Below are 26,094 nucleotides of genomic sequence, written 5' to 3' on the forward strand. Positions count from 1 at the left end.
ACCCAGCACCAGCCTGGGGCAACACTCATAGCTCTGTCTCTGTTGCTTTTTCTAAAATCTTGTAAGAATGGAATCCTGTGGGGTCTATTTTTTTTCTTTCATTTTTAGCTTTTTTGCGACAGGGTCTCATAGCCTTGTTCAGGCTCACTTTGAATTCACTATGTAGCCTAGTCTGCCTTCAAACAATGATCCTCCTGCCTCAGCCTCCCCAGTGCAGAGATTACAGCGAGCAGCACCACGCCTCACTTTTGCCTGACTTCTTTTACCCCCGTACAGTATTTTACAGATTCATCCCTGTTACACGCATCTGCCACCCATTTAACTGATGAGCGCGTTCTGCAGGGCGAATGTTCCACACGTGCTGGAAGGCCTGTGGACGGCTTCCAGTATGGCTAGCCGAGAGCATTCAGGAACTAGTCTTTGTAGAGCCATGTGCTTTCGTTTCTCTTGAGTAAACAACTTAAAAGTGGAATTGCTAGGTAACACGGTAATGGTATGTTTAATTTTCTAAAAAAATCTTCGCTGTTTCCAAAATGACTGTACCATCTGGAGTCCCACAGGCAGTGAATGAGAGTCAGCTGCTCACAACATGGCCAGCAGAAGGGACTCTTGGCCTTAATTTCCGCCTTCCTAGTAGATAGGTAATAGCCTCACATTGTGGTTTTAATTTAGTTTTTTTGAGGTACAGGGGAATGCTCAGCTACATCCCCAGTCCTTTTCTGTGTATTTCAAGAGAAGGTCTCACTGAGTTCCCCAGGCTGGTCAGGAACCTCTCAGTCCTTCTGGCTCAGTCACCCAGAGTGCTGGGATGACAGGTGCAGGTCATCACGCCTGGTTTAATTTCATTTCCTGTAGATTTATTGAGCCTTGTGTATTAGTTACTTTCCCATTGCTAGGAAAAAATACTGACACCCACAGTTCAAAGGAGTAGAGGTTTATTTGGCTCATAGTTTCAGGAAGTTCAGTCCATGGTCAGCTGGCTCCAAAGCAGGAGCATCATGGCGGAAGGGCATGGAGGAGCAAGGATGCTTAGTTCATGGTGACCAGGAAGCAGAGCAGGAGAGCAGTGCCCGAGAGGAAGGGGCCAGGACCAAATATGGTAACGAAGGCCACACCTCCAGGATCACCCAGACACTCCCAGAAATTGCTCCACCAATCCCCTGAATGGCTCCCAAGCCACTCAAGGTAACCCAACCAAGATTAACTGTCACACTTGCACTATGGCTCAGTGGATGTCCACCTCTGTGGCCATTCTGTGAGCTCCTGAAGTTGTGTCTAAACTGCCGATGCTGGGTGTAGAGTCAGTAAGAGTCCATCAGGGTGAGTTTGTTGATGGTGTTGTTCTTCTATACCTTTACTGAGTTTCTATTTGGTTGTCAGTTCCTCTGGGTGTTGAAATCTCCCACTGTAATTGCGGATTTAATGACTTCCTTCAGTTGTCAGGTTTTTTGTTTGTTTGTTTGTTTGGTACTGGGGATGGAACTGGGGATCTTGCGCTTGCGAAGCAGGCAGCGGAAGCACTGAGCTAAATCCCTGGCCCAACTGATTGTATTTTTGAGACAGGGTCTCACTATGTATTTCAGGCTGGCCTTGAACTCACCATGTAGGCCTCAAACTCAGTGATCTTCCTGCCTCAGCCTCTTGAGTGCTGGGATTATAGGTGTGGACCACCTGTAGTTGGTTATTTTTTATTTTGAGATAGGATCTCCCTATGTTGCTAAATTGCCCAGGCTGGGCTCAGACTTGTAGTCCTCCTTCCTTTGCCTCTCAGAGTGCTAGGCTTACAAGCATGCACTAGCATGCCTACTATTTTTGGTTTGGGGGGTTTTTTTGGTACCAGGGATCAAACTCAGGACTTTCTGCTTACAAGGCAGGCGGCAGAACCACTGAGCTAAATCCCTAGCCCCTTTTGGTTGTTTTTTTGAGACAGGATCTCACTATGCAGTTCAGACTGGCCTTGAACTCATAGTGATCCTCCTGCCTCAGCCTCCTTCAGGCTGGGATTACAGGCACCCCATGCATGGCTCTAGCTTTCTTTTGATCAATGTTCACGTGGTGTATCTTGTTCCATTTTTTCTTGAAGAATTGTATGTGGTCATAACACCTTGCATTTTCATGTAGTCCAACAGTCTTTGCCTTTTGAATAAAGTACTGTCTCCACATCTGGGCATCTTGGCTGCCCCTGTTCTGTGCCAGTGGTTCCCAGTGTGTCCCGCAGTCCCTATCAGGGGCCCATGAGAGGAATATTATAATTGCAATAAAATGTTTTTTCTCTCTTTCATTCTCATTCTCTCCCGAGTATATCATGGTATCCACAACTACATGACACATAGTGATATTAAATAATGAAATAATAATGTTTGAAAGATCTGCCTAACATAGATATTGTGAACCCACATCTTCCAGGTGGCCAATGTGAGATGTTACTCAATCCTGCATGGGCAAAATATCCCTGTGAATTGCAAGGGAGGGCCAGGTGTGGTAGTGCAGGCCTGTGATCCCAGTACTTGGGAGGCTGAGGCAGGAGGATTGCCTTGAGCTCAAGTCCAGCCTGTGCTACATAGAGAGATCCTGTCTCACAAAATCATACACACACATACTTTCAAGAGAGGGCTGAGGCTGTAGCTCAGTGGTAGAGCTCAGCATGCACAAGGCTCTGTGTTTGATGTCCAGATCCATAAAGAAAAACAAAAATAAAAAGCAAGGTAGATCAATGAAGGTTAATGTGACTGATCTTTACGAAACCAGCATTCGTGTAGCTCCAGGGCAGTGTCAAAGAAAAAAAATCTGAAAATTTCTGAAAGGATTATTGAAATATTAAAACACTACTTTCTCTCCCAACTCTATCTACACGAGACCAGGTTTTCTTTATTTACTTTAACCAGAGTAACTGGACACATTGAAGGCAGGAGCACCTGCCTGCCTGGTACGGTGTGCTGAACATATCAGCATTAGTGAGCATGACAAACTATCACAATACTCGGAGGATGAAGAGACCAGAACTGTGCTCTCTAAAAGCCATAAACCTGCAGTCAAGGGGTCAGCAGAAGCAAAGACTCCTCGCCTCTTCCAGCTTCTGCTGGCCTCAGGCCTCCTGGGTTTGCTGGGTGTCACTCCAATCTCTGCCCCACTTGGCCTCCTTCCCCCTGTCCCACTCTGTGTCCTCTCCTCAGAAGGGCACCAGTGGCTGGATTTAGGGCCCACCCTAAACCAGTGAGATTTCACCTTCATTTAATTATACATCCAATGAGCCAGGTATAGTGGCACACACCTGTAATCCAAGCACCTGGGAGGCTGAGGCAGGAGGATTTCTACAAGTTCGAGGCCAGCCTGGGCTGCATAGTGAGCTCAAGGCCAGCCTGAACTACACAGAGAGACTCTGCCTCAAAAAAACAACAAAAGGGGCCAGGGATTTAGCTCAGTGGTTCCGCCGCCTGCCTGAAAACCACAAGGACAGAGTACAATCCCTGGTACAAAAAAAAAAAAGGGAAACAATAGAAAGCCATTGGCCAAGAATTGAGAAAGCAGAGCAAGGACAGCTATGTCAACACAGAGAATCCACAGACAGAGGTCACCCTGTTATGGCATGTTGAATTTAGCAGGTATAATCCAGGCTCTTGTGGACGACAAGCAAAGAATTACAAAGCATGCACCTGGAAGCAAGCAGCAAGCATGCACATTTATTGGCAATGGTGGGAAGTTGTGCTCAGGGCAAATCTGAGCTGCCAAAAGATGAAGCAGGAAGGGAGAAGTGCTGCCAAATAACAGGAAGCAAGGGCACTACATGCAGAGCACAGATAAATCAGGGTTTTGGAATTTAAAGGACCTGCACCTTGGCCCAAGCCACCTGAATCTCTTGGTGTGAGGGATAGGAATGACTGACAGTGCTGTGTCACTTCAGGGGGCCCCAGCACGCATGCTCATCCCAGAATTCACTCTGATCTTAATCACACACACGTGCTCTGTGGTACATATTCATGAACCCTTAATAAGCTTGGCAGAGGGGACTGGAGGTCAGGCTAGGAGATCCAACATGCATTTGCTCTTGCCTAGAGCTCAGAGTTACTGGGTTTTTGTTATGTGATTCTCTACCTCTCTCTCTCATTTTTTTTCCCCTTGGTACTAGGGATCGAACTCAGGACCTTGTGCTTGTGAGGCAGCTCCATGCCACTGAGCTAAATCCCCAGCCCCTCTCTACCTCTCTTAGGGCTACAGAAGGCAGAATGGACCTAAGATGCTATTTAAAATTAAATGGGTGGGCTGGGGATTTAACTCAGTGGTTATGGCACCTGCCTCCCAAGCGCAAGGACCCGAATTCGATCCCCGGTACCAGTAATAATAGTGGTAATAATAATTAAATTAAACTAAATGGGTGGAAGGGAATGACGTCCTCTGCACCACTGTTTCTGACTGTACTAACCCCATCCTCCTAAAACCTCCAGGCATACACAAAACCAAAAATATCTGGTCTAATCCCATTTGCACTGAAGTTTGTTTGTTTGTTGAGACAGGATCTCCCTATGTAGCCCAGGCTGGCCTCGAACTGACACAATCCTCCTGCCTCAGCCTCCAGAGTATTGGGATCACAGGTGTGCAACACCACACCCAGTTGGCACTGCAGTTTTGACCCCCCTCCCAGGGGGCTTTGGATGTCCTCTAAAGACCTCATTTGATCAAAATCTCCCCTTCCTGACAGGTGGACCAAGTCGGGTACCCTGTTAGGCCATGGCCCCTGCCCATCCGGGTATGGATCTTCCCATAACCCCAGGACTCCTGCTCTCTTCTAGGGCCCTCCCACCCTGTGGAGTGTACTTTCACTTTTATTGAATCTTATTTTGGAGGCAGGGTCCCACATTACTTCTTTGACTCGTGGTATGGGAGCTGTTGAAGTGAGGAAGGGCAAAGCCCCCCCCCCCCCGCCATGATAGAAAGAACAATCCGGACTTCCAGGGACAACAAAAATTAATGACATTCTTAAAACACCTAAAAGATGCCTCAAATCATCATTTCATTGGCCAATCAGGTCTCACAAAAGCCAGGCAGATCCCAGAGGGCCACCAAAGGCCCTATCAAGTCACAGCCTATTTCAAATGGGACATCTTTGTGCATGGGATGGAGCTCAGTGGCACCACGCCTGCCTTGCAAGTGCAAGGTCCTGAGTTCGATCCCCAGTACCGCAAAGAATGAAAAATTTTAAAAAGGGGACTGGGGATTTAGCTCAGTGGTGCCACTGCCTGTCTTGCAAGCACAGGGTCCCAAGTTCAATCCCCAGTAACAAAAAAAATTTAAAAATTGTTTTAAAAATTAAAAAAATCAAATGGGGGGCCAGGGATTTAGCTCAGTGGTTTCGCTGCCTGCTGCGCAAGCACAAGGACCCAAGTTTGATCCCCGGTACCAAAAAAAAAAAAAATCAAATGGGCCGTCTTTATTTTTATGGTGCCAAAATACACATAACATATCCAGACATGGTAGTACACAATTGTAATCCCCACACTCTGGGAGGCTGAAGCAAGAGGATTCAAAGTTCGAACACAGCCTGGGCAACTTAAGTGACTTAGAGAGAACCTGTCTGGAAAAAGAAAGAAAGAGCCACCTCCATCTGCAGAGCTCTTCCTCTTGGAGACCTGAAACCTTGTCCCCAGTAGACAGCACCCCACTGTCCTCCCCCCCAGCCCTGGACACCCATTCAAAAGTGTATCTTTGCCAAGCAGTTTGCCCTGGCTTCTGGGGGACAGGAGCACCATTGGCTTAGACACTGGAAGGGAGGGCCTCTGGGGATGAGCCTGGAAATCTGAATTTCTCAAGCACCCCAGAAGGGAGAAGGGACAAGGAGAAAAACCACAATGTCACCATAAGTTATGCAAATGTTTCTGGTAACCTACTGATCACAGTCTGTAGGATGGAGCCCTGAGGCATTCATCTTGTCATTGTCACCCAGAAAGCTCTGGAGTCAAGCTCTGGGCAGAAGCAGTTTCACCCCAGAGCTGCTGAAGCTGAAGTCTGGGATGAGCCGGGCGTAGGAGTGCACACTTGTCATCCCAGCACTCTGGGAGGCTGAGGCAGGAGGACAGGTTTGAGCCCAGCCTGGGCAATTTAGCTATTCAGTGAGACTACATCTCAAACAAAAAGGCTGGGGATGTAGCTCAGTACAAAGGCTCCAGGATGAATCCCCTGTACCACAAAAACACAAAACACAACACTTAGGGGCCACGCAGGAGCATGAAAGTAGAGCAAGAGAATGTTCTAGAAGCAGTGGGGAGCCCTGCATGTCACCAGGAAGCATTTTGATGGGGGTCGTGGCTGTTTAGAGAAACCAAAGGGTGGAGCATGCCTCTCAAGCACAAGGTTTATAGTATTTATTTTTTCATTCTGAATATTCACTTTTATACTTAGAAGTTTATAATCTTTTATTCATTTCCTTTCAGAGGGCCTCAAAATTTAATCCCTACAAAACCTGGATCTGATATTAAGTTAAATAAATGAGACACAAACAAGTTTAAATATCACATGGTTTCTCTTATATGAAAAACTCAAAATATAAATAAAGAACAAAATAAAGGATAGATAATAGGAAGTAGAGAGGTCTTGTTCAAAAGGAAAGGGAAACAAGAATTGCAGGGGGCAGGGAGGAATGAAAGGGGACAAAAAAATTAAGATGTGTTGTGGACACGTATCAACTTCCTATGATAAGTGTAATCACTATATACTGCAAACATGGACTAATAAAAAATAAAATAAAAGCCTGCATCTGCCTCTGATTTTTTTTTTTTTTTTTGAGACAGGGTCTCACTATGTAGCCCACCCAGGCTGACTTTGAACTCACAGCCATCTTCCTGTTTCAGCCTCCGGAGTGCTGGGATTACAGGTGTGTGGCACCATGCCCGGCGGCCTCTGACTTTTGAGGTCTGGTGTCGCTCTGAATGTTTCCACTGTGGGCTGGGATGATGGCCAGACAGTCTCAAGATCCTGCCCAGGCTGGGGTCCTGCGTGGCTGGGACAACTAGGGGCAGGCACAGAGCACAGTTTGGGACTTAGTTCTATAAGCTCACCTTGTCCTGTTCTCCTTGAACACATCCGGATTATCAAAAATCCTAACCTGGGGCCGGGGATTTAGCTCAGTGGTTTCACCGCCTGCTCCGCAAGGGCAAGGACCCAAGTTCAATCCCTGGTGCCAAAAAAAAAAAAAAATCCTAATCTGGGGCCAGGGATTTAGCTTAGCGGTTCCAGTGCCTGCCTCACAAGTACAAGGTCCTGAGTTCGATCCCCATACCCCCCCCCCAAAGAATCCTAATCTGAACTGGACATGGTGGCTCATCCCTGTTGTCCCAGCTATTGGAGAGGCTGAGGTAAGAGGTTCAAAAATTTGAGGACAACCTGGGCCATTTAGCAAGCCTTTGTCTCAAAATACATTCAAAAGGTCTAGGAGTGTAACACAGTGTTCCCCGGATTCAATATCCAGAACTGCCCAAAGAACCCTCACATACGGAACTTGGCCACCCCTACCGAGGGAGCACAGCGCCCACACATCGTGGGGTCTTGGGGCCCCCATTCACAGAGTGCGACCTGCGACCCACCAGCCCCTGCTCCTGATGCCCCCAGCGGGCTCAGGTGACAAGACACTGTGTGCTGGGTGCGTGTCCTCTGTCCTCTGCCTTTCCCATGCTCCAAAACCATTATTCATGTTTTATTAGGGAACCTGAAGGCCCTCGGGCTCCCCCGTGACCTGACAACCCCAAGTGCAACTAGTTACTCAGTGGGAAACCCCGTGAGGGCAGCCTTCTCCCCCTCGGCATGCCCGGGCAGCTCTGGGAAGCGACCACAGCCCAGGAACACATGAGTGCACACACACACACACATACACATGCACACACACACCCTGGGTTCCATCCCAGTACAGGGGTGGCGGGGTGGGGGTGGGGATGATGAATGAAATCCAGGAAAATGTTTATTCTTCTCTAGAACAGCCTTACCAACCTGGCAGGAAAGGGAAATATGCAAAGTAATAAATAAATAAAAAGGGAAGCCAGGTGTGGTGGCACATGCCTGTGATCTGAGCACTCTGGAAGCTGAGGCAGGGGAATCCAGAGTTCAAGGCCAGCCTGGAGTACAAAGACAGACTCTGTCTCAAAAATCCAAAGTAGGCCAGGGATGGTGGCACACGCCTGAAATCCCAGTGCTTGGGAGGCTGAAGCAGGAGGATCTTTGGGAGTTTGAGGACAAGGTGACCTGCACAGTAAGTTCAAGTCCAGCCCGAAATACGTAGCAGGACTCTGTCTCAATAAAACAAAACCCAATAGCCGGGGATTTAGCTCAGTGGTTCCCCCACCTGCCTCGCAAGACAGAGTCTTCCAGAACCCAACAGGGGCAGCAAGCACCCTGCACGTGTTTTCGAGGAGAATTCTCCCTGGCAACCAATCCATAACCTCACCCCACAGGCTGACTGGGATTTTGGGGGGGGGGGGTACCAGGGATTGAACTCAGGACCTTACGTTTTCGAGGCAGGCACAGTGCCACTGAGCTAAATCCCCAGCCAGACTGGGATTTGATCTCTCCCAGATGCCTGGCACCAGAGGGGCAGGTGGGGCCGTTCCAGCCTCCCCGGAAGTGTTCCCTGCAGGAAGACAGGTTCCCAGGCAGCTGGGGTTGAGGCATGAATCATTTCACCTCTGGTTTTGTTTCGTTTTTTGCAGTAGTGGGGACGGAACTCAGGCCCGTCCCACTCAGCTACCTCCTCAGCCCTCTTTATTTTATTTTATTATTTATTTATTTATTGACCTGGAGATCAAACTTGGGACCTTGAGCTTGTGATGCAGGCAGCGGAAACACTGAGCTAAATCCCCTTGTATTTTTTTTTTTCAGTCCTCTTTATTTTATATTTGAGGCAGGAGCTCACTAACTTGCTATGTCACCTAGGCAGGGCTTGAACTTTTGATCCTCCTGTCTCAGCCTCCCAGAGTGCTGGGATTGTAGACGTGTGATCCCATACCTGGCTTCACCCAGATCTAATGAGAGAAACATGGGGGCCTTTTCTCCAGTTGGGGTGATAACAAGTAAGGAGTTAGATTCCATCTTGGAAACATTATAGCAGGCATCTCAAGAGCTGGCCACTGGGCAAGATTTGGGACTCGTTGAGGGTGATAAGAGCCCCTCTGTGCCCTGGGAGTGTGGCTCAGGGGCAGAGCAATAGCCTCACACCCACAAGGGCCTGGGATTCTAGCCTTAGGATTGGAAGGAAAAAAAAAGGAGTGCACACCTATAATCCTACCTATAGTCTCAACACTCAGGAGGCTGAGGCAGGGGGATTTTGGTGAGTTTGAAGCCAGCCAGGGCTACACAGTGAGACTCTGTCCCCAAAAAAGGAAGAGCTGGGGATTTAGCTCAGTGCTTTTGACACCTGCCTCACGAGTGCAAGGTTCCGAGTTCAATCCCCGGTACCAAAAAAAAGGGAGAGAGAGAAGCCCCTGTGCTTGAAGCCACACCCCACACACAGGAGCATGACCTGCTTGGTTTCAGCCATCACACAGGGTGGGGTGGGGCCTGGGCACTGCCCGGGGTGGCTTGGGAGGAGGTGGTTGGCGTCCCTGTCATACAAGCATGGCCGGAGCCCAGTGAGGCTTCCTGCAGGGCATGCTGAGAAAATCCGGCTTCTGCCTCTCCTGGAACCTCACCTACCTGGGCATGCCAGGGCCTCGCCGGGGCGAGTCAGGATCCTGGAGCGCCTGACCCGTGAGTCACCGCAGTCCATATGCACGCCCTCCCAGATGGCTTCGTGGGGCCAGGTCATGCAAGCCCCAGAGGGGCAGCAGGAGCAGGAAGGGGCAGGGCTGGTTAAGGGCACAGCAGGGTGGCTGGTGAGTCAGTCCCGGAAGTGTACTCCTGGGCTTCCGGTTCTTCTGCGGGGCCTGGAGGGAGCTGCCCTGGATCTGGGGAGGAGCTGGCGCTCACAAGGTGGCTTGGCTGGGGCTTCCCCGCCCCTCATCCTCTCTACCAGCTCCTGGTGGCTCTGGGAAGCCAGCACCAGCCCTCCAGAGGGAACATTCCAAAGCAATGCTGGGCCTGCCGGCAGGATTAGAGCCTAGCCAGGCTGCCCACGGCTCAGGCCCTGCTCATTAATCCACCATGTTTATTAAACATCCACTGAGTCCCAGCACCTTGGGGACACAGAGGCCACTCAGCCCCGCCCCTCCCCACCAGGGCTCACAGTCTAGTCCGCAGGGCCCAGCCTGGCACAGCCACTGTCTGATAGCTTCCCCCACATCCTGCCTCCCAGACCAGGGCCCAGGGCATCATGGTCCATGTGGCATTGGCCGACCCAGTGGCTGTCCCTTCCCCAGTCAGTCTGTCTTCTTCCACTAGTGTCCTGGTCGCCAGCACAGGCTGCTCATCCAGGCACTTGGAGGAGCATCCACCCTTCCCTCAGTGCTCAGCGAATGCCCAGAAAATGACAGAACGTGACTGAGGAGGGATGGACGGAGTGTGTCCCCTTTGTCTGGGACACCGTCAATGGGGATCCCGAGGCTCCTCCCCGAGTCCCCACAGCAGGCTGCCTGGCTTCCGTGAACAAAGAGATGGCTTAAGAACAAGCTGCTTCCGGCCCCCAGTTGGCACAAGTCTGAGTTGCAAGAGAAGATGAGGCTGGCCACTTCCTGTCCTCCAGCCCAGGCCTACACTTGGATCTCTGCTAGCCCGTGTCACTGTCTCCCTACGGGGCTCAGGTCCTGACCGACAGCTTCTTCAGAGCCATGGGGCAGCTCATTCTGGTCTCCAGGTGGTCTTGGGGTGGCATTAATGCATGGGGAACGAAATCCTTCCCAAGACCCCTTATGGAGCTCATGGGGCTCTTGGTCCCCAGCCTGGCATCAGGCAGCCTGGGAGTGGCGGTCGATGATCCAGCCTACGTGCTCTTGTGCTCTTCGGTCCCAGGAGTGACAAAGCCCCGAAGGCAAGGGCTGCTGCGTGTCCCAAGTTTCCCACACCCCACTGGGCAGGAAGTAGGCCTGAGCAGGGCTGGGAGGGTAGTGCCAGTCAGAGCAGATGGCTGCACCTGGCCCAGGTGAGCTGCTTGGTGTGATGCCAGCAGTAGGGCAGGTGTGTCACTGCACAGACGCCTGTGGCCACCCGTTCCAGAGCCACCTCCCCCCTTTCTGCTGCTGCAGCCCCTGCTCTTCCTGCCCAGACACCCTGACAGGGGTGAGGCAGGGCAGCTCCTCTCCAGGTCTGCAGACCACCAGCGGGTCTTCTTGCCCATGCTGGGCTGGTCCTCGGTTGTGGGAACGGTAGCTGCGGCCCAGAGCTCCCTGGCCCGCCTGCGCTCCGGATCGCTGTGGTCCGCTGGGTCTGGGCCCAGCCAGGGGCTACCAGGGCCGCCAGAAGCCAGGGGTGGGCGGTGCTGGCGGGGACGGCGAGGGCGCGGGTGGCGGAGGGGAGAGCGGCCTGGCGTCTGGGCTGGCGCAGGCGGATCTCCGCCGCAGGTGTCCCAGCAGGCCGGCGCTCACCGCGGGCTCCAGGACGCCGCAGGCCGGCAGCACGCAAGCCAGGCGCGCCAGGCAGGCGCGGTAGCCCTCGCGGTAGCTGTCTGTGGGCGCTGCGAGTGGAAACAGTAAGGAACAAGGCACGGGGTGTGGGGCCTGGGGCAAGGGGCAGGGATGGGCGAGGTTAGAGTCACTCACCAGGCGCAGCCTCGGGGCAGGGGGACGAGGGCAGCTCCTGCAGGAAGTGCACGGTCATTTCCAGAATGTCTGCCTTTTCCAGCTTCGAGTAGCGGGAGTTCTGAGCCAGGCCACGCGGGAGAACAGAGACAGGGGCTTGCTATGTAGCCAGGCTCCCCTGGAACTCTCCGCAGTCCTCCTGCCTCAGCCTCCGGAGTGCTGCGATTACCGGCGTGCACCGCCAAGCCGGACACAAGCACCGCGCCCTTCCCTCGAGCTCAGCGCAGAGCGCCTCGGCTCGGCTCCTCCGCGGGGGGCCCCTGGGTTGGCGTGGGGACCGCGCCCCCTTGGCTCCTCCCCGAGCGGCCCGGCACTCACCTCCCGGCCCAGCAGCGGCAGGATGAGCCCCTGGAGCTGGCTCAGGCTGTGGTTGATGCGCGCGCGCCGGCGCTTCTCCAGCAGCGGCTTCAGACTCTGCGGGCACAGGAGCCGCGGTTAGGGGCGTCGAGACCCGGGGGGACCCCGCCGTGCCAGGCCCGTTCCCGGCTCCTACCTTGCGCAGGTCGGCGCCATCCCCCGCCCTGCGAGGGAGCCCCATGCTTCGGGGAGGGTGGCGGCCCCTGCGGGTCCCGCGCCAGAGGAGCTCGGTGCCGGCCTGGGCGAGAGGAGGCCCGGGCGGGAGGGCTGAGCGCTGGGAGCCCGCGCCGGCCCGGTTTTGAGGAGGCGGTGTCACCCTCCTCGTCCCGCCCCTCCCCGCCCCGCCTTTGTTCAGGGCAGGGTGGGGCTGGGAGGGGGACCTCGGTGTCCCCGCGGACCCGGCTCCTCCGGGTCCCATCTGTGGCGGGGGCGCGGGACGTGGGCCCCGTTGGGGCAGGAATGGGAGTGGGGGCCGCGCCCCTCGTCTCCAACGAGCCCTTCTTCCTTCCTTACCCACGTGGGGCTCTGGGCCGGCAGGGGACCCAGCGGCTGCAGCAGCACCGCCCAGCCGGGCCTGGGGAGACCCACGCGGGTCAGACTGGAGAGACGCGCGCCACCAGGTGCTCCGAGCTGGACAGGGAAACTGAGGCCCAGAGAGAGGTCGCGTCTGGTGCGCGCCCTCCTCGCTGGAAAAGGGCGAGGTCGCTGGAGCCCGAGGCTCTAAGCACCCAAAGCTTCCTCCCGGGCTGTCACCGAAGTCAGGGTTACCTGGTCCTCCACCCTCGGCTTTGGGTGATGAAACTGAGCCCCACAGAAGAGCCAACCCAGGGATCCTCGGAGCTCATTTTCATTCCTGCTGCCTCGGAACAGTGGGAGCTCACATGACCAGTGCGCGGGGCGGGCCCGTGCGCCCCCACCCCGGGCCCAGCTGCCCGCCTTCGGACCCCGGCCGCCTGCGCGACTTGTGGCCGTTGCTTCAGCAAACTGGCAAGCGTCCCCCGCCCATCTGCTGCCGGCGCCCCGCCCCCGACCGGCTGGCGGGGCAACGGCCACCCCTGCGGACCACACTGCGGACTGCGGGGCGGACGGCCGGGCGCGGCCCGCGGGACCCAGCTAGCTGGAGCCGGAGGAGGCGCCTGGGGCGGAGCCGAGCGCTGTCCGGGCTGCTGGACCGACCTCTCCTTCCCGCCCCAGCCCCGTCCCCAGCGGGCCTTCGAGGAGGGGCCGGGGCAGCCTGGGCAGGGGCTTGGCCCCCCGCAGCTGTCTGTGGCATCCCGGAGACCACGGCCACCACCTGTGGAGCGCTCTCAGCACAATAGTGCTAACCGTGAGAAGAAAGCATCCGACACGTTTGTCCGAGCAGGGCTGGGGGGTGCGTGAACCCCTATCTTCCTGCCGTGCCTGAGGCCAGCACGCCCAAGGCTCTCATCACGGCTCTGCTCCTCCAGGGCCCTCATCCTGGGAGAGACGAAAGGGCTGGTCCTACCGCTCCTCCTGGGCCAGCCCCGCCAGGCAGGCCGGCCAGATCTTGGAGACCCGGCAGAGGACTAAACGCCCTTGGAGCTCGGTGACACTTGATTTTCAGTCTCTGCTGCAGCCTTGCTCCGTTGCTGTAAAGGATTTTGACTGGATAAACCAGAGTTCCCTCCAACTGAAGGATTCTGGGGGCTGCTGGTTAGGTGGGAGAAGGGGTCACTTAGGGTCAGGGGAAGGAATTACCCTGGTGATGTACACCTATATTCCCAGCACTTTGAGCCCAGCCTGGGCAACTTGGCAATTTATCAAGACCCTGTCTCAAAATAAAAAATGAAAAAGGCCTGGGAATGTAGCTTGGGACAAAGACCCTGAGTCCAATCGCCAGCCTGCAAAAACAAAAAACTCCCGTGCCTCAGTTTCCCCTGCTGTAAAATCGGGCTGATAGCTGCGGTGATTGAACATCCAGGGGAAACTTGCCACGTTGCCTGGTAAATGGTTCCACACAGGCGTCACTGCTGGCGGGCTCTTAGGGGACTCCAGGGGGCCCGGTAGAGACCTCTGAGAGGTCAGAGAGGCCTGGCAGAGCACTGTCAGTCTGACTTTGATGGCGCCCCAAACCTCCTGGGAGAACCTAGACCCCCGGGGTCCCGGGGGAGGAGCAAGGCCCATGGGGGTGGGTGGGTGGGGGGTGATGGAAACCCACCGGGCCATGGAGGGCACAGGGGCTTGGGTTCTGAGGATTCCTGGGCCGTCTCCAGAGTTCACCGCGTAGGACGCCACCAGGCGGCAGCCCCAGGGGATGGGATGGAAGACACAGGGCGGGGAGTAGCTTCCCGCTACAGCGCGTCCAGCACGGGCCTGTGCCAGTCTGGGAGAGGAGCTGGTGACACAGCCAGATGGGGCCAGGCTCTCGCGGGGCCCAGCGTGGGTGGCGTGGGCTGTGTCAAGGTCACGGACGTCCTTGCGCTCCCCCGGGCTGGGCCCCCACTTCCGGCAGCTCCCTCCCCGGCCCAGGGGCCTGGTGCCTCCAGTTCCCACCGCCAGTTTTCAGCTGTGGCCGCCCGAGGGTAGCTTGGCACGGTGAAGCTGGCCCGTGTGCCCTCTGGCGCCGTCCTGTGTCCTTTCTCGGGACCCTCTCTGGTTTTAGGGTCTCCCTATGGCCCGGGCCCTCGCAGCCCCAAGCCTGTGGTCGAGCCCCCAGTCTGGGACATCGGCCCCGGACAACTGGAATCTTCGGCCCACCGTGTGGAAGGTACCGGGCACTCTTCCCTCCTCCCCTTCTCCCCTGGGATCGGAGGGCAGCACTCGGGTCTGCAGTGGCCCCTGGGACCTGCCTCTATTCTGGGCCTTTGTCTTCGAAGTTCCCCACCCAAACTCCGTGGTCACCGCTGAAAACCCAGCCTCCTTCGAGGGCCCTTCCACTGGGCCCTCCAGCGTGCACAGCCCCCACCCTGCGGTCCCGGTCTCCTGACACTGGTTTGTGTCCCCAGAACGGCTCCTAGTGGCCCCGGAGCACCGCACGACTGTCGAATTCTAGCCCAGTTTTGCTCAGTTTTTTCCTGGGGCGGAGTAGGAAAGCAGCCCCGGGGCCCCTGTGGCGTCCCGGGGGCGGGGCAGGGCGGGGTCAGGCCCAAGCGCTGGCGGGGTCCCCGCCCAGAGCGGCGGAGGCGGAGCGAGCGCGGGGCGGTGGGAGTGGAGCTGGGCTGCAGCCGCTCCGCCTCTGCAGAGCACAGCCCCGACGGCCGAGGGCTCCGAGGCTCCGGCTCCTGGGGTCCGCGGATGGCGCCCCGGGAGGCAGACTGCGCCTGAGCAGGGGTCGCGGCGCCGCGGGCGGCACCATGGCCCTGGAGCGAGCGCTGCAGGCGGCGCGGCAGGGCGAGCTGGACCAGCTGAGGTCCCTGCACGCCGCCGGCCTGCTGGAGCCCTCGCTGCGCGACCCACTGGACGCGCTGCCCGTGCACCACGCGGCCCGCGCCGGCAAGCTGCACTGCCTGCGCTTCCTGGTGGAGGATGCCGGGCTGCCCGCAGCGGCCCGCGCACGCAACGGCGCCACGCCAGCCCACGACGCCGCGGCCACCGGCCATCTGGCCTGCCTGCAGTGGCTGCTGTCGAAGGGCGGCTGCAGAGTGCAGGTGAGTCCGCGCCGCGCCCTGGCGCCCTGGGGCTCCCTCCCCGGAGAGCGGCGGCTGGGGGGGGGTCTCCTTCTCCAGGGCGGGCAGGCGCCTGGCAACCCCTGGAGGCTCCTGGAAGAGCACCTGGATGTCATCGGGGAAACCGAGGGGACTGGGCTCGGTGGGGTGGTATTTCCTGGGAGGGGGAAGCCCCATCCTGAGTCCTGGGGCGGATGGAATCGAAGCCCATGCCCTGGGTAGGAGGTTGGAGGGAGAGGGGCCAAAGACCCGCAGCCCAGCCTGGGGCCGCAGGGCACAGGTACCTAAGCCAGGCTGTGGGACAAGGGTGGGGGCCTGGGTGGACCCCAGAGCGCCGTCACCTTTCGGGCTCCCAGCTCCGAGTTGCTCATCACCCCTGCCTGAGTCTAAGGTCCCCAGGTTCCACCTGGTCACTCAGAGGTGACCTCCCCAGGGCGCCCCGGCTGGTGAGGTGAGGTAGCCAGGTGACTGGCAGCACAAGGGACAGGAAGTGCAAGGGTGTGCACGGCCGTCCTGCTCCTGCCAGACGGATGCCAGGGAGGAGGCTGGGTTCAGGAACTTGCAGGGCCCTGCTGGCGCGGGGAATGGCTGATTTCCCCTTGGGGAGACGCTGTGCTAACTTCGGAGAGGGGAGAGGGGCAGCCCAGCTGGCTTGATGTTCCCTGGAGATGGCCAAACCCTGCCCACACCTCCTGCCCTGAGTGCAGGCCTCCCTTCCTCTCCTTCCTGGGCACCCGACCCTTATCTCCTGTTCCCCCTGTTACCAGGGAGGCTGGGCACGTGGCCCAGGCCTCCTTCTCCAGAGCCGCAGGACTCCCTGATGCCCATGGCCAGCCCTGGCTGGATGCCCCCTCTCCTCCCTAAACCTGGTGTCCAGCCCTGGCTGGAAGCCTCCCTTCCTATGGCAGAGGAGGTGGAAGGAGCAAGTGGCCTTGTGCCCAGCTTATCTCTGCCCCTGGCCTTCAGCAGGCCGGGGGGCTAGGCCCGGAAGTGGGGGGGTGACCTCCATCCCTGGTCCTGCCAGCCCAGAGAGATAAGCAGCTTAGGTGGGGGCCGCAGCCCATGAGGCTCCCGAGGCCTACACAGCTGCTGGTGCCTGAGGGACAGGCCTGTGACCTCTGTATACTGTCACCACCTCCCAGAGCCAAGCCCGGAACCCCGAGCCTCAGACCCCAGGCGGGGAGGAGACCCTTTCTCAAGAGCCGAGCCCAGGACATGCCTTTCCGAAGTCCTGGCTGGGTTACTACCACCCCCATCCTCTGGGCTCAGGGCAGACTGGACCAGTCTCTGATCCTCCCTGGACTTTCTTTTTCTTTCTCTTCTTTTTTCTTTTTTGGTTTTGTGAGTCCGGGTCTCACTATGTAGCCCAAGCCAACCTCAAACGCTCGGAGATCCTCTTGTCTCAGCCTTCCAAGTGCCAGGGTGACAGCGTGCACCACCCACCTGGCTGTTCCTGGGCCTTCTCGGAAGCAGAAGGGTTCTGTGTCTTCGTCACCTTCCTGGCCTGCTTGCTCTCTGCCCCGGCCTCCCCCTGTCCCTGCCCACCTCCCTGTGACCCCACTACTCTGTGCCAGAATGGTGCCCACTGTCCCAAAGGTGCCAGCCCCTCCCCAGCAGGTGTGAGGTGGGTACACAGAGGATGAATTCAGATTCTGGGGCACAGCAGGGCTCTTACCCAGCCCCTCGAAGGGGCCGCCACAGAGGACAGCTCCACCCCTGGCCGGGTGCCCCAGGCCTTGCCCACACGTCCTCCACAGAGCAAGAATACAGCCTGTTCCTGTGGCCAGCCGGGCACAGGAGTCTGGGGAGGGCACTCTCCTGCCCCGAGGCCTGGTGTGGACACCTCTGTGCCCTGTGACACTGGGGAAAAGGGAGAAGAAACAGCAACGGTTGGACTCATGGGGCTCTGCCATCCTGATGCCAGCCAGACTCAAACCCCCCAGGGTCAGGTCAACCCCAAAACCACACGGGATGAGGCCATGCTTCGGGAGGCTGGCAGGGCCCCAGGCAGTGACAGGGGCAGGTCTGGGCCTGGGACTTAATGGGCTCTCCTCCCACAGGACAAAGACAATTCCGGTGCCACAGTCCTGCACCTGGCAGCTCGCTTCGGCCACCCCGAGGTGGTGAACTGGCTGCTGCACCATGCCGATGCAGATCCCGCCGTGGCCACGGACACAGGCGCCTTGCCTGTCCACTACGCCGCCGCCAAAGGGGACTTCCTCTCCCTGAGGCTGCTCGTCGGGGACTACCCGAAGTAAGGGCCCGGCGTGCACGCGAGTGTGTGTGGGTGGGTGTGAATGTGTGTGCTGGGGCTGGAGCCCAGAGCATGAGCTAAGCAGACACTCTGTCACTGAGCTACACCCCCAGGCCAGGACCTCCGTTCTTTCTTTTTTGGGGAACCGGGAATCAAACTCAGGGCCTCGAATTGCCAGGCAGGCACTGTGCCACTGAGCTACATCCCGGCCCTTCTTCGGTTGTTTTCTTTTTGGTTTTTTTGGTACTAGGGAACGAACTCGGGACCTTGTGCTTTCGAGGCAGGCGGCGGAACCACTGAGCTACATCCCCGCCCTTTTTGTTGTTTTTTAAGACAGGATTTTCGCTATGTAGTTCAGGCTGGCCTTGAACTCTCTGGGATCCTCCTGCCTCAGCCTCCCAAGTGCTGGAATTGCAGGTGTGCGCCACCATGCCCATCGTGTCGGACTGTTCTAAACGGGGTGGCCAGGCAGGAGCTCTGCTGTCAGGCAGGAGAGGAGCCATGGCTGTCAGCAGAGTTCAGGAAAAACTGCTCTCCTGCTCGCCCTCACGCCAGGCCCAGGGCAGGTGGCCTTCCTTTCTTGTGGGCCCTCAGCCCATTCTCACTGCCACCGGGGGACGGGATTCCCAAACCTCCCATGGTCTGAGTGGCTGGGCTGGGGGCTCCCAGGGTAGGGGGCCATATGGAGGAAAGGGGCTCCCAAAGGGGCAGAGCAGGGGTGAGCGGGAGTCTGGGAGGGAGGGCTGAGTGAGGTCGTGGTGCACACGTGGCCCAGCCCCATGCCGGTGGACCTGACCCGATGGGGCTCCAGCCTTGTCAGTTGATGAGGGTGCCCAAGATGGACCGGACTCAGAGCGGCTGCCAGGAGAGCGGCTCCGACTGCCCTGGGCACTTTCCTGAGGGTACCTGGCTCACCCGCCACCAGGGAGCAGGCTGGAGTCCAGTTTAGCCGCATGGTGGCGTGGCCCTGAGACCCGCCAGGCCTGGCTCCCGCTGTCCTCCCTGCCCGGGTAGGCTGGGGCTGGCACCAGCTTCCTGGCCGAGGACTGGAGGGAGACCCAGCAGGTGCCCCGCCCACCCAGGAAGAGTCCCTGTCACAGCCCCTTGGCAGGGCAGTGACGCAGTCCTGGATTCTCTGCCTCAGGCCAAGCGAGAGCTCTGCTCAGGCAAAGTCAGGGGTGTAGAGTGGGAGACCCCAAAGACTCTGAGCTAGGGGTCCGACCTGGTGTTGTTAGAGCCAGGCTGCAGCCCAGACTCCATGGAGCCTGTCAGCCATGTCTGTGACGTGTCCTTACCCCATGGCGTGAGTTTTGATGATCAGTCCTAGCCCCTCACTTCAAGGAGAGGACACTAGGGTCCTAGGCAGGGAGGGTCACACAGTGGGAGCGCCTTTGCTCTCCTGCTGTTCCCACCACACCAGGCACACCCAGAGGGCCAGGCTGGGGATGGCAGCCCAGCATGCCTGGGATCCGGCCTAGGCGAGGCTCTGGCTGGGCCTGCCAGGTGCTAGGTGTGACAGGGCCCCGTGCCCACCCTGAGGCTGGACGCCTGGGTGGAGGTATGGGAAGCCCTCAGAAGCGGCCATGAATCTCAGGGAGGTGGATAGGGCCTGGGCTCCAGCCCAGGCAGCAGGGCCTGTGAACTGCTGATAAGGAGATGCTTTTGTGTGGCTGCCAGGCTGGGTTCAGGCAGGAGGGCCGGCTGCGAGCTGGGGCTGGGGGCTATTGCAGCCACTGAGCATCCTGCCTTGGGGTGTGGGGGGCTATTGCTCCCCAAGGCCTGGATGCAGGGCTGGGAGCTGCGAGGGAAGAGACCCGGCTCTGCTCTTGTGAGCCTCTGGGCCTGCCGCGAAGCTCTGAATTATTCACAAGGGCCCAGCTCTCTCCCTGGCCCGCAAGGGAGGAAGGAGGCCTGTACCTACAGGTGGGAAACTTGATCCCACCCAGGGAGGCTGGGCGGCCACCGCCACGGTGCTGACCAGGTGCAGAGGCACCCGAGGGAGGCTGGACGGCCTCGTGAAGGCCCAGCCAGTGCCAGGGCTGTGCCTGGGGGCGTCAGGCTGGGCTGGACATTGCAGGATCCAGCTCATTCCTCCCTCCAGTCTGTCCCGGTCCACTGGGCTGAATCTTCCCGGGAGCAAAGGACTTGCCACAGTGACCCCAGGGGCTGCTCCCCCAGGGGAGACCCTCCCTCCAAGCCCCTGCAGAAAGGGTCCTTACCCTGGGAGGCGGAAGGGATGGCCGCAGCTGGCTGGGGCTGTGCCAGGGTTCTGGAGCCAGAGCCACCTGTGCCATGTTGGCTGCTGGGTGTTCTGAGGCCTGAGCAGCAAGAGGGGGCCCCAGGCTCAGCCCAGACCTCCGGCTTGGCCGTCAAGCCTGGACATGCAGCAGCACGAGGCAGATGTCCCACCTCACAGCTGACAGACACCCCTGGGCATCACTGAGAGGCCAGCCGACCAGCTGTGGGCACCTCCGGCTCGCTCTGTGTCCTTGGGCAAACTGCACAGGCTCTCTGGGTCCATTCCGCACCCTGCACAGGCCCCATCTCTCAGGTCTCCGGGGATCTTCCTTTTCCACTTCCTTAGTCCAAGGCTGCTGAAGCCTGGCTGAGCCCAGAGGGTGCAGGGAGTGACCACTGGGGGACAAGGGGCTTCTCACCCCTGGGGAGCCCCCGGGCTGGGGCTCACAGGGCAGGGCCGCCCCTTCCCTGCTGGGTGCCTGTTCTGTCAGGCAGCTGGGGCCCGTGCGTTTTATTTTTTTGAAGCAAAACCTTTATCGGTACTTTAGCTGTATATAATGATGACATTCTTCCTGAGGGGTTTGTGCCTGCACTGCTCATGCATTCTTCATCACCCCCCAGGCTGTCCTTGGGTCTGCAGAGGTCACCTGGGCAGCAGGGCCTGGGGTGGGGCTTGTGCTGGGACATCCTAGGAAAGCCAGTGGCCAGAACAAGACCCTGTGTCAGAAAGCGCTCCATGATTATCAGCAGCAGCAGCACCATGAAGCCCTAAGGCTGCCTGCTGTTTCAGGTCCTCTGCCCTCTCAGCTTCCTTCCTCCCTCTGCCCTGGCCTAGTGCCACTCCCTCTGCCTCCCTTGAAACCCAGGCTGCCCCTGCCCTCCTCCTCCTGGTCTGCTGGGGTCCCACCTTCTCAGCGGAGCCACCCCAAGCCTGAACAGACTCTACCCCACTCCACAACACGCTCGCCCCTCTGCCTCCATCCCTGCTCCTCAGCTGGCAGCGCGTTCTTGGTGCCTCTGTGTGTTTTCCAACTGTCTGCCCCTGACTGCTGAAGACAGAGACTTTCCCCTCAGCCCGGTCCTGCGCCTGACACATGGCATGGACTGTTGCTGAATGAACGAGGAGCCTGCTGCTTTCCGGTCCCTGTGTGCTCAGCACAGTGGCAGCCTCTGATGTGCGCCCAGAGAATGACGGGGACCAGGGAGAGAGAGTTCAGGAGAAACAGCGAGCACTGGCGTGATTCTCGATTCTCCCCCTGAGGGGTCAGGGAGGCCTCTTGGAGGAGCTGAGAGTGGGTGTTTAGAACCTTCCTCAAAACATCGCTATTTGGGCTGGGGATTTAGCTCAAGCGCAAGGTCCTGAGTTCGATCCCTGATACTGGAAAAACAACATCGCTGTTTTCCCTGGACTAAGCCTGATTGGGTATCTTCCAAGATAACCAAGAGGGATTCAGCCTCTGGCAGCAGGAGATTTGTCCTGGGGGCATCGGGCCTCTTGCCCCCCCAGGGGTAGAAGTGACTGGAAGCAGGCCCCCCGCTGGAAATGTTGCTCTTTGACCCGAGTCTGATTCTGGGGGTGGAAAGGTCACCTCTTGTTCCTTGGGCCAGCAAGCGTGAACAACAAGCTGGCACAAACGTGGACAGAGATCTCCAGCGCTCCCTGACAGACATTCTGTGTTCTTGTTGTACAATCAGGGTGACTTGCTTAATAGTTACAGTTTGTCCATATCATCTTTTTTCCCAAGAGGAGGAAGAAAAGCATGTGAGTTTTGTGATCACAGCAGTGTCTTAGTTGCTTTCCTTGTGGAGGTTGATTTTGGCTCCGTTTGTAGCAGTTCAGTCCATCGCCCACTGGCTCCAGGGCAGGGCCCCACAGCAGACGGGCCTGGTGGAAGAAAAATTGCTCTTGGCATGGTGGTCAGGAAACAGTGTCAAGGGAGGAGGAGGCCAGGCCAGACCCAGGGACCCACCCTTTCTGACCAGACCCACCTCCTAACAGCAAATCAGCTGTAGGTCCCTAAGATCTAATCACTTTCCAAAAACCCTGCCTCTGAGCACGTGAGGCTTTGGAGGGACCTCTAGGAGTAAACCGTAAAGGCCAGGAAGCCTCAGACCCACAAGGCCTTGGGTCAGGAGTCTTTGATGACTCCAGAGTTTGGGGTCAAGATGAAGATGGGAGCTATTTAGCGGCACAGCTTCCAGGTAGAGTCCATGCCTCACAGGCGAAAGACAGGTGTTCAGTCCCCAGCATATAAAAGGGGGACAGTGAGGTGTCCTTGACTGAAGTGAAGTGTTCAAAGGAGAGAAAAGAGATCTGATCACAGCAAGCAGAGTTGGAGAAGCTCTGTGCACAGACACACATGATAGTGCAGCCGGGCAGGAGGGAGAGGACGGAGAGGCGGGGAGCAGCACCAGGTAAGCCACTGGCCTCGGATCCCAGGAGAGGTGACCCTGGGCACGTCCGCTTCTGGAGTCAGGCGGGGGTCAGGGCCACAGCAGAGGCTGAGTTCAGGGACCCGGAGGAGCAGGGGCTGAGGAGGGAGCGGTCAGGGAGCTGGAGAGATGGAGGTGGTGACTCAGGCAATGGCGTCGGGACATGGATGGCCCTGGAGGGTGGGATGCAGCCACAGCTGGGGCCACATTCATTCCGCTCTCCACGTGGACACAGAGAGGCCAGACCATGTTGTGCCCATTTACCCTGGCGGAAACTGAGGCTGGGGAGGGTAAAGAGCCCTGTGCACAGCGAGTTGGAGGGAGGCAGAGAGCAGAGGCTGGGACGGGGCAGGGGCTCGGTCCTGCGGCTGCTGCTGTGGTCAGGACAGGAACAGATGGGCTGGAGGTCAGTGGCCCCGAAGGCAGCGTCCTCCGGGCAGAAATGGTGCCTGGCTTTGCTGGGACAGCCCGGGCCAGCAGCGGGCCCCTCCTGGCTGGTCCTGCCGGGGTCATGTCTCGGTTGGGCTGAGGGAGGAAGGGACAAGAAGAGACACTTGGGCACAGCCTGGGGTGTGGCACTCACACCAGGTCCCAGCCCAGAGCCGGGCCTCCTGTAGGGCCCCGTCCTGACCCTGAGCTTCCTGCAGTGAGCTCTGCAGGGGCCAGTGTGGTTTGGCTGTGCGCGGCAGACAGACAGACAGACAGCTGAAGCACTGTGGACACGGCAGCCCCGCAGACCTGGGCTCACATTGTGGCTCTGCCTGTTTCATGTCAAGCCATCTCAGTCCCCTGTGCCTCAGTCTCCTCGCCTATGAAAGAGGAGCAAGGGCAACACTTACCCTGCAAGGCCCTTCCAAGATCAGAGGAGAGAGGAAGGGTATTGTGCATATCACAGTGCTCAGAATGAGAAATCAGCCCCCAAATAGTGGCCGCTCTCATTACTGTTACTCTTTTTATTACTGCTGTTACTCATTTATCTCTCCAGGCACAGGAGAGATGCGCCTTATACTTACCGTATTTTTTTTGGGTACTGAGGATCGAACTCAGGACCTTTTGCTTTCGAGGCAGGCTCGGCCCCACTGAGCTAAATCTCTGCCCTACTTACTGTATTTTTGTCCTCTTCCCCAGTGGGTGGGAGGGAGCCTTGAGGCCAAGCCAGAGAATGACAAGGTTGGTCCCCCTTTTCAGGGGGGACCCCTGTCCTGGGGCCTCCTCCGACTCTAGGGGCCAGGAGTGCAGAGGTGGAAATACAGGAACGTTTGCTGCGTGCCAGGACCCCTGGGAGTGGCGGGCAGCCGTGCAGAGACCACTGCTGTACAGCTCCTCTCAGGCTGTGCGCCCCTTGGTGACGGCTGCCCGCCAGACAGGGGGTCCTGGGGGCAGGGCTGGCCCCTGTTCAGTGCACTGCCTTGGGCCCCCAGAGAGCACTCTGTGGCTGCCCCTCCCTCCGCCTCTGATCTCCAGGATCCCGGCACTCCCTCGTGCCTTGGTGGCACAGTGAATAATTCAGGCTGCTGCGTGTGGGCTATGAAATATTCAGCAGCTGTTTCTGCGCAGCAGCAGGAGCAATGCGGGGCAAGGCCGCCTCAGGCCAGCATGGATCAGAGGAGGGACTTGTGGCTGGGTCTCCCACCTGCCCACTCCGCTCAGCACGGGTGGGCGGGGGGCCGAGGGGCGGCCTGGACAGCACCCACTCCCCCACTCCAGCATCCCTTCAGCTTCAGCCCCCCCCCCCAAACAGCAGCTCCGCGTGCCGGGGGCGATGCCTAAGCCGAGGAGGGCAGAGAGCCCAGAGGGCCACGGACTCCAGGGACAGGAAGTGTGCGGAGAGCAGAGGCTTTGGGCCAGGAGAGGAGTAATAGATGGAGGGGCTCAGGCTGAGTGGTGAGGAGAGAGGGCCCGGCCGGCTGATGGGGGTGGCCCGTGTGCCTGATGTGACGCGTGGAGAGACACAGGGGGCATCTGGGGGTGAGGATGTGAAGAACTGCACTCCCGGGGGCCCAGGGCTGATCGGAACACAGCAGGTCGCAGCTGGCACCTGGAGGTTAGACTCGAGGACAGTTAGCTCCTGGGTCGTGGCAGAGTGTGGCTCCCCCTCGTGGTCTATTGTGGTAACTACACCCGGAGGCCCACTTCCGGCAGCCCGGTGGCCTGGCCAGCTTCTGGGGTCCACAGCAACACCCCACCCTTGGGGCTGGGTCCGTGCTCTGCACAGCGCCTGCCTAGATGTGCAAAGCCCTGGGCTCAAATCTCAGCACCCCACCCAACCCCAAAACAGGACGGGCCTGCCAGGCGTGATGGTGCACACCTACAATCCTAGCTCCTCGGGAGGCTGGGGCAGGAGGACTGCAAGTTCAAGGCCAGCCTGGGCAACTTAGACCCTATCTCAAAATAAAACAAAAAGGGCTGGGGATGTACCACCGTTTGATTCAACCCCAGTAACAAAACCAAAACACCTGCTGGTACCGTAGCACAAGGAAGTTGTTTCAGGTGGCCACTCCATATGGTTCCTAGATTAGTGACAATGACAAAACCCAGAATGTCCAATTAACTGAATCTCAGATAAATAATGTTTTAGTGTAAGTACATCCCGTGCGGTATTTGAGATGTGTTAAAACATTACTTGATGTTCAGCTGAAGTTCAGGTCTCACTGGGCTTCCTGTATGTTCCCTGGCAACCCTGCCACCCTGCAGTACTCAGAGCCCCAGGCTGGGAGGGCGGTGACCAAGCATGCAGGGCACCCTTGAGCTGGCCCGGCAGGAGGCGAACAGGGGAGATCAAGGGAGGCCTCGTGAAGGAGGAGTCTGTCCTGGGCTTGAGGGGGAAGGTGGGCGCGCACTGCAGGTGGAGGGACACGTGAGCAAGAGCACAGAGCACAGAGCACAGAGTGAGTCGGCCGCGTGGCTGCGGAGATAGGCGAGGTCAGGGCACCATGTGCGTGCGGCATTTTACACAAAGGCTGCTGGGGCGGGGCAGGGTTGTGCACACCTGTATGTAATCTTAGCATTCTGGGAGGCTGAGGCAGGAGAGTGCCCAAGTAGGACCCCAGCCTGGGCAACTTAGAAGATCCTGTCTCAAAAATAATAAAAGGGCTGGGGAGGTAGCTCAGGGGTCCGGGGTCCAGAGGGCGTCGGGACAGACGGTGATGAGGCCCCCTCCAGCCCACTCTCCCAGGCCCTGGGCCCCCCAGCTCGAGGCAAGGGGTGTAAGGAGGCTCTGGAGGCGGCAGGCGCTGAGAGCCCGGCACGCTGCGTCTCCACAGGGGAGTGAAGGCCCAAACCAAGAACGGTGCCACGCCCCTGTACCTGGCGTGCCAAGAGGGCCACCTGGAGGTGACGCAGTACCTGGTGCAGCAGTGCGGCGCGGATCCGCACGCGCGCGCCCAGGATGGCATGACCCCGCTGCACGCCGCGGCGCAGATGGGCCACGCCCCAGTCATCGTGTGGCTGGTGAGCGGGAGGGCAGGGCAGGGCGGCG

The 26,094-nt window shown here is 58.1% G+C and overlaps 2 protein-coding genes across 10 annotated transcripts in view; one reads left to right on the forward strand and one right to left on the reverse strand.

The window, feature by feature from the left end:
- Nucleotides 1-918: 918 nt before the first annotated feature.
- Hes2 (hes family bHLH transcription factor 2) lies at nt 919-13,020 on the reverse strand. The gene is made up of 4 exons (XM_087214409.1): nt 12,202-13,020; nt 12,027-12,122; nt 11,670-11,769; nt 919-11,584 (listed from the first exon to the last, which is right to left on the reverse strand). Exons 1-4 carry the CDS (start codon nt 12,481-12,483, stop codon nt 11,355-11,357), a joined length of 708 nt encoding a protein of 235 aa, XP_087070535.1. The 5' UTR covers nt 12,484-13,020; the 3' UTR covers nt 919-11,354.
- Nucleotides 13,021-14,398: 1,378 nt separating this feature from the next.
- Espn (espin) overlaps nt 14,399-26,094 on the forward strand; it is a 28,489-nt gene continuing 16,793 nt past the window's right edge. For 3 of the 9 annotated variants that reach the window (XM_087214380.1, XM_087214381.1, XM_087214379.1), the window contains exons 1-3: nt 14,399-15,673; nt 17,752-17,945; nt 25,880-26,066. In XM_087214380.1, the coding sequence (XP_087070506.1) occupies nt 15,380-15,673; nt 17,752-17,945; nt 25,880-26,066 (675 nt within the window). In that variant the 5' untranslated portion in view covers nt 14,399-15,379. The remainder of the gene's footprint in view (nt 15,674-17,751; nt 17,946-25,879; nt 26,067-26,094) is intronic. The other 6 variants (XM_004863717.3, XM_087214383.1, XM_021243377.2 and 3 more) reach the window with 3 other exon arrangements.

This window comes from Heterocephalus glaber, unplaced genomic scaffold (assembly GCF_053883595.1).
Source record: "Heterocephalus glaber isolate CG9 unplaced genomic scaffold, H.glaber_assembly_v1.0 deba00001447, whole genome shotgun sequence".
Lineage (NCBI taxonomy): Eukaryota > Metazoa > Chordata > Mammalia > Rodentia > Bathyergidae > Heterocephalus > Heterocephalus glaber.